The sequence below is a fragment of the Urtica dioica genome, chromosome 4, assembly GCF_054948205.1.
Source record: "Urtica dioica subsp. dioica isolate 48M chromosome 4, U.dioica_male_clone48M_v1_H2, whole genome shotgun sequence".
In the NCBI taxonomy this organism is placed as follows: domain Eukaryota; kingdom Viridiplantae; phylum Streptophyta; class Magnoliopsida; order Rosales; family Urticaceae; genus Urtica; species Urtica dioica.
In genome coordinates, this window is record NC_142759.1 from 17,995,754 (window position 1) to 18,003,194 (window position 7,441).

General features: G+C 41.8%; 2 protein-coding genes across 2 annotated transcripts; one reads left to right on the forward strand and one right to left on the reverse strand.

The window, feature by feature from the left end:
* Positions 1-217: 217 nt before the first annotated feature.
* GONST4 (golgi nucleotide sugar transporter 4) lies at positions 218-1,990 on the reverse strand. Its single transcript, XM_089613627.1, has one exon. It carries the CDS (start codon positions 1,572-1,574, stop codon positions 564-566), a length of 1,011 nt encoding a protein of 336 aa, XP_089469753.1. The 5' UTR covers positions 1,575-1,990; the 3' UTR covers positions 218-563.
* Positions 1,991-4,237: 2,247 nt separating this feature from the next.
* LOC149400970 (uncharacterized) lies at positions 4,238-5,718 on the forward strand. Its single transcript, XM_089610559.1, has 3 exons — positions 4,238-4,725; positions 4,800-5,222; positions 5,589-5,718. The coding sequence occupies exons 1-3, from the start codon at positions 4,322-4,324 to the stop codon at positions 5,716-5,718; spliced, it is 957 nt and encodes a 318-aa protein (XP_089466685.1). The 5' UTR covers positions 4,238-4,321.
* The last annotated feature ends 1,723 nt before the right edge of the window (positions 5,719-7,441 follow it).

A 7,441-nucleotide genomic window follows, 5' to 3' on the forward strand; every position in this document is an offset into this window, starting at 1 on the left:
GTGGTGGGGTTCCAAGTCTTAACTTCTAATTGAGCTATCTAATAATAATATTAAATAAAAAAAAAATCAGATCTTGTTTTATTAAAACTTGCATTATATAAACCAAGTTGGGTAATTTCACTACTTCAGACCGACAGAAAGAGAGAAAAACATCAGAACGCTTGTTTTGTTTATCATCGTTGAGACGTACTAGACTAACTTCTACCACAAGAAAGCGTTTCAATTAAAATAACCCAAGCTAAATGAGCTCGAAATCTCCAAGTTGTTTCAAGAAGGCAAGGCAAGAAGTATTACATCACACAAACAACCTAAATTGAACAGAAACAACATGAACGAGAAAGACGTATTTCATTACTAATACAGTTGTTACAAATCAAAATTTCCAATGGCAGGATGGTTTTCCTCTTTAAAAATTCACTGTCAAAATCCATCCATACATAGGGATAAAGACAGAGATCCCATACTCATAGAGCAATAAAACAAAGTACTACATTATGCATCTTTTTTTTTCTTCTTCTTCTTCCTTCCTCTAATCAAAGTCAAACCCATAAAGGTTAATCAGATCAGACAGAAGCAAGTTTACCAGAAACAGCCTCCTCGTCGTCGTCGCTGGTCGATTGGGGAGCGGGTTTCGGCGCGGTTCCGGTGACAGACTGCTGATACAGAACTCCTCCGACGATGGTCAAAAGAAGGCAAGCCAACCCGACCGGGCTCGCGTGCTTGTCCCACATCGTCACGTTAATGGCCACCGTGAGAAACTTGTTCACCACGCCTGTGACCGTAAACGCCGTGGCCGAGATCGCCTTCCTCGCCGCAAACCCAAAGAAACTGATGAGCAGCCCAAAAACACAGGAGAGCAACACCGCGACCGTCGCGGCAGGTTCAAACCAGGTCACGGTGGAGGAGGCTCCGCCGAGGGCGGCGAAGACCTCGCTGTACTCTCCGGTGAGGACCCAGAAGAGCGGGGCGATCATCAGCGACAAGAGGTTGTTGTAGAGGACGAAACCCCAGGTGTTGAGCCCGAGGCTGGTGACCATGTGCTTGATGTAGACCATCTCGGCGACGATGGTGATCAGGTAGGCGAGGGCCCAGGAGTAGGCGGTGAGGGTGAACGCGGAGTCGGTGGCCACGTAGCCCACGGCTCCGGCGAGGATGACCACCAGAGAGGCGAATGTGAGGCGAGAAGGGCAGGGCTGTTTCCGGAAAGTGGTGTCGGCGACCGCCACGAGGAGCGGCGTCAGGGAACGGAACACGATGAAGGTGTCCACGTTGGCGTGGCGGAGCAGATTCGTGTTCGTGAAGATCGCGAGGTAGAACACTGTGGCGGCGGGAAGGAATTTCTTGGCGGTCTCCCATGTGAATGCGTCGTGGTGGAGAAACCCTAGCTTCCCCAGAATCCACACTCCCAGAGAGGAGGTCAGGTATTGGAGAGCAGTCAAGAGGCCTGGGTAGTTGAACCTGGTTATGGCCAGCTTGTTGATCACGGCCAGCAAGCTCGAGCACAGAGCGTAGCCGATCACCAGACTGCTCGTCGCGTAGTACTGCTTCGACGAATCTAATCGAGTCGAAGACATTTTCGTTCCCTCTCACGAAATCCCAAACCCTAATTTCGAATTCTAACCCCCCCTTTTTCGTTACCTTTACAGAGATTGAGATTCGAACGATGGATTCATAGCTAAACAACCTAAATTGATACTGAATCGGGGAAAAATGCGAAATTTGATCGGAATGTGAGATATTTATCGGGAAGAAATTATACGTCACCGGTTTTTTGGAAAAGCGCAGATCTGGAATGGTTGAGTCGCGGAGACGGAGGCTGAATCCAATCGAAGCTTGGGACTGTTGAAATGCGACGAAGCTTGTGACAGTTCAGAGATTTGAGATTTGAGAAATGAGAAAATGTCAGTGCAGAACAGAGACACAGTGACTATTGAAGGCTTGGAATTGAATGTATCATTTCTCGGCTTTTGTTTGAGAAAAATTATTGGTACTAAAAGTCCTTACATGTCCCTAGTCTCTTTCAGACGTATGCGGCAAGAGACCAAGACAGAGTAAACGACGTCGTTTGTGAGATTCTCCACCTATTCCATTTTTTGGTTTTATATTAAGTAAGAGAAATTTCATTAAGTGGGCTTAATAAGCTATTAAATATCAAGATTAGACCCTAATATTTAAAAATATCTAAATATGGACTTTTGACCTAAAATCGGACAAAAATACCCCTCTGAACCCTATACATCTCTCACACTTCATTTTTATCATTTCAATCACACTCAAATCCACTCAAATCCACTCAAATCCTCTCTACTTAAGCGGGTTTCAAAAGAATCATGGGTAAGATTACTAACTTAATCATTTTTACAAAGTTTATGATTGTATATGATAGAATGTAGCAAAAAAAATCGATCAGATCTGAAAACAAAGTCCAAAATCTGGGTTTAACTTGTTTGTACGATGGTATACGATGATGTACGATGAAATTTAAATTTTTGTAAGATGAAATTTAGAATAAAAATTGCGTTCTGTACGATGTTGTACGATGCTATACGATTCTGTACGATGCTGTACGATGTTGTACGATTCTGTACGATGCCTTTCTGTAAGATGATGTACGATTATGTACGATGGTGTACAATGGTATACGATGCTGTACGATGATGTACGATATAGAAGCTTATTTTGCATAGTTTGACTGTTTTTTGCAGTTTTTGTCATGATTAACGGCACTTGGGAGAAGGAAGGACACCAATGGGTTTTCACCAATGCAGAATTTCGTGCATTCGTAATTCCGAAAGAGGTAACGTACACGGAGTTAGTAGATTTCTTATACGAGAAGTTCAAGTTAGACAGATTCGCGTTCGACTTAAAACTCGAAGTCCCATACGCAGTCGGTACAATTCCAGTAGGTCCTGCCGTATTGAAGGACAATGGTGATGTTTCGCATTTTATGAAGCACAAATATCGTAATAGATTTCCACTCTGTGTAAGTTTGGTACCGAAACAGATCGAGGTCATTGCACCTATTGCGTATCGAGGAGTATGTAAAGGGAAAGATGTGGAAGTTTGAATGGTGTCTCGCAATGAACCGAAGAAGAGACGGAATACTCTTGTTATCGAGGATCGACAAAATGATCCTATAATTGAAAACAAAGACGGTGGCTGTGACGATGACTTGTTTAACGAGTACAAGGGTGCCGGAAACGGTGACGAAGTATACAGGCATGATAAAGATTGTAATCACAACAGTGACGAATATGATGGACACAATGGTGATGAATACGAAGATGGCGAAGGTGATGAAAACGAAGGTAGCGATGGTGATGAAGAGAATAGTGATGGATATGACGGAGATAACAACGGTAGAGGTGAAGAATTTGAAGAATTCGCCAATCCCGAAGAATATGAAGAATTTGTGGAAACGTTTACGGTACCAACGGGTCATTGTGAACCATCGAGTCAATGTCAGCGTGAGCCTCCGATGATCGGATCACCTATCGTTCCTTATTCATGGAAAGCACCCGAGTTCAGCGCCGATGATGTTGTGAAGGAAAACCCGAGTCATTATCCAAGTCATTCTTCTACAGGTAATTTAAGTGGATTCAAATGAGATTCAAGTATAATATGAAACCACATATTGTTTAACTAACCTTTGAAAGTAACAGGTAGCTCAGAAGAAATATATATTGGGCAGCAATTTGAAAACAAGCATGAACTGAAGAAACATATCCACTTGTACGCGTTGAAACATAATTTCGAATTTAGAGTGAAATCTTCTTCGAAAAAGAGATGGTATGTTCTATGCAAAAACGAGAGATGCACATGGAGGTTGAGGGGTGTCGTGCAGTGGTCTGAGATGTGGGAGATTACGTCGTACGAGGGTAAACACTCATGTGGGCGTGTTGTTCGAACAGAGGGCCATCGAGGAGCGGCACCATGGGTCATCGGTCACGTATTTAAAGACAAGTACTCAATTAACTCTATGGCGGGGTATTCGGCGCATAACGTCAGGGAAGAAGTGAAGACAAGATGGGGTGTGAACATATCGTATTTGAAAGCTTGGAGATCCAGGGAGAAAGCTATTGGGTACGTGCGGGGTACGCCGGAACAATCGTACCAGAAGTTACCGTCTTGGCTGTACATGTTGAAGCAAAAGAATCCTGGGACGTTAACTGACTTTGTGCAAGATGGTGACAAATTCAAGTATGCTTTCTTTTCCATTGGGGCGTGTCGTAGAGGCTTCAAAGCATGTCGGCCGGTCATAGCATTGGACGGTGCATTTCTGAAGACAAAATACGGGGGACAGTTGCTTTGCGCAATTGCAATGGATGCGAATTCACAATTATATCCACTTGCATTCGGAGTTGTAGATAGCGAGTGTCATGCTTCTTGGATTTGGTTTTTGAGAAGATTGCGAGAAGCTATCGGTGAAGACGTACCTAATTTGGCGTTCATATCCGATCGCCACGTTAGCATCATACATGGTGTCGAGGTTGTGTTTCCTGGTATCCCTCACGGAGCATGTTACCATCATTTACAACTGAATGTCCAACACAAGTTCAAGACAGACCATTGTCGCTTTGAACTTTACGATGCGGCTTACGCCTTCAGTAAAACAGCATTCGAAGCTAATTTTAGACAGTTGAGACGTAAGGATGTCGAGATGGCAAAGTATCTCGAAGAAGTTGGTGTCGATCGGTGGGCCAGAGCTTTCTTTCCTGGAAAACGGTAAGAGTCTAGAACTTCTTTTGTACTGAATTTTTTATGTCGTTGATTATATAAATCAAGTATGTTTTATATAGGTACGACCTAATGACGAGCAACAACGCAGAAAGCTTCAACAACAAAACAAGGAATGCGAGGACGTTTCCCATTACGACGTTGCTCGAGTTTATTCGATTCACACTCCAAACTTGGTTTTTTGAACGAGAAGAGATAGCGAACAAGTTGAACACAAAATTGACACCAACGTGGCAAAATGATCTCGCACAGCTAAATAATAAGGCACAGTTCGTCAATGCGTACGGACTTGGTCTATATGAATGTCATGTCAAAGACGTAAGAGGTGATTTCGATGTAGACCTTATGGCGAAGACATGCACTTGCGGACTACTACAACAATTGAATATCCCGTGCGAGCATTCTATCGCAGCAGCCCAACATCGAAGCGTGGACGTGTACTCGTTATGCAGTGACTTTTATTTGAAGGAGACGTGGATTGAGATGTACAAGGAAGCCATATATCCGGTTGGCAATGAAGATCAATGAGATGTCCTGGATGAGATAAAAAACATGAAAGTTTCGGAACCCGTTGAAAAGAAGCAAGCCGGTCGACCGAAGAAAAGTAAACAAGGAAGAAGAAGAATTAATCGATACCCATCTCAAGGCGAAAAGATTGTCGTCCAGGGAAAATGCGGGAAATGTGGTGGTAGGGGACATAACAGAAAAACATGCACTTAGAGGGATTAAAACTTTAGACTTTGTGTTATTTTTATTTTTAAGTTTAAAACTTTAACGTTTATTTGAGTGACCGTTTACTTTGTGTCATGTCAAAGACGTTTACTTTAACTTTAAACTTTTATTTAATGGAGTGTCATCCGTCTCATGGACCTTTTCGCAATTCAACTCTGTGAGAACGACGAAGATCTCATCTCGCTTTTGTCCCAAGACTCGTTTTCGTCCACAAATGTCTCGAGTTCTAAACCCTTTGTGAATGTGTGAATTTTTGATGTTTTTTTTGTGAATCTCTTTCATTGAATTACATGTTTATAAGGTACAATAAAAAACATATTCAATCAATAGTCAACAAATCATCTCGATAATATGTAAATAAGGTACTATTACATAGAAAACCAAAAACATAAAAAATAAACATCCGAAAATACAAAATCACGGGATAAGGTGGTTGTAGAATAAGTCCACGCACCATTTCTTCCTGAACGTTCTCATATTGACACTTTGAAGAGTGTCAAATGATTCGTTCAGTACTAGGTGCTCGACATACTTCAGTGCGAACATCCCGCAATCACCGCTACAACACAAGAATAAGTAAAAGAAATTGTCAAAAAAAGTTGAAACATAACTTGAAAAAAAAAGTTCAATTAACTAATTGTTTAAAAACATAAATTGTCAATATAAACATAATTGTTTAAAACTTGTCAATAAAAACATAATTGTCAAAAAAAAGTTCAATAAACTTGTCAAAAAACTTGTAAAAAAAAAAAACCAAACTTCTAAAATAACTTGTCAATAAAAACATAATTGTTTAAAACTTGTCAAAAAAAAGTTCAATTAACTAGTAAATTTTTTTTTTAAACGAACTTGTAAAAATAAACAAACTTGTAAAATAACTTGTCAATAAAAAGATAATTGTTTAAAAGTTGTCAAAAAAAGTTCAATTAAGTAGTCAAAAAAAACTTTTTTAAAAGAACATGTTTACCTGTATGCACATTGTGGGACCTTGTCATCGACGATCCACGTCAGGTTAGTGAACTTAATTTCACCATGCTCACTCTCCCGGTAAGAGTGGGGATGGTTCTTGAAGAAACCACCTATGGCCACAATCCTCGCAAATGCTCGACTCCAAGTCTGAATAATAAATATTTTAACAATGTTAAGTAACCCTTATAATTTAATTAATTGTTGCTCTAAGGTAATAATTGTGAATAACATAACATTTTACGTACCTCCATCAGCTCAGTGAAGTCCTTTTGATGGTTCGACGACTGCATGAGATCCTTTTGGCAGTCGAGGACGGTAATGGTCCAGGCCTCGATGTCGATCCGAAATGTGAACCAATGAATGTTCTGGAAGTTCACGACGAACAGGATCTCGCGAGCACCATCCCAAGGCAAAATATCGGCGTCCCTATACCCAGTCATCGGGCTAATAGTTGCCTTCATGTCCCAGTCCACGGGTTCGGGCTCTGCTCCCAGCTCGATGGCCTTGTTGATGTTCGCTTCTTTCGTTCTGAATCGGCCGTACACGTGCTGGACCCACCGACAATCCATGATTCGGACGTCTTGCCGATATCCGTCGAGAGCTCGTTGGCGAGCCCGAACCATGTGAATCATAGCATCAATATGCTGAGACATTAGAAACATATAGCGTTATTTTAAATTGATAGGGAAAGTGAAATTATATAATAACGTACCGAATCATGTAGCCATCTGGTTTCTGTCAATATCGTGTCGAAGAAAATCGTGTCTCCGTCGCATGTCTTCAGTCGAACAGACTCCATGAACTTACCGTCCCACTTTTTTATCCGCACCCACTTAACGAAATTATCAAACTCTTTTTGCTTCGCGTCCTTCAACGGCTTGAACTTGGGGATCGGCTTTTCCAAATACTTGGGCCTCGTCGGATCAGTGAATTCGGCCCAACGCGACGTCTTCTGTCGCACTTGCCGATCTGGACGTGCCGGAGTAAGCTGTGCCTTCTGTCT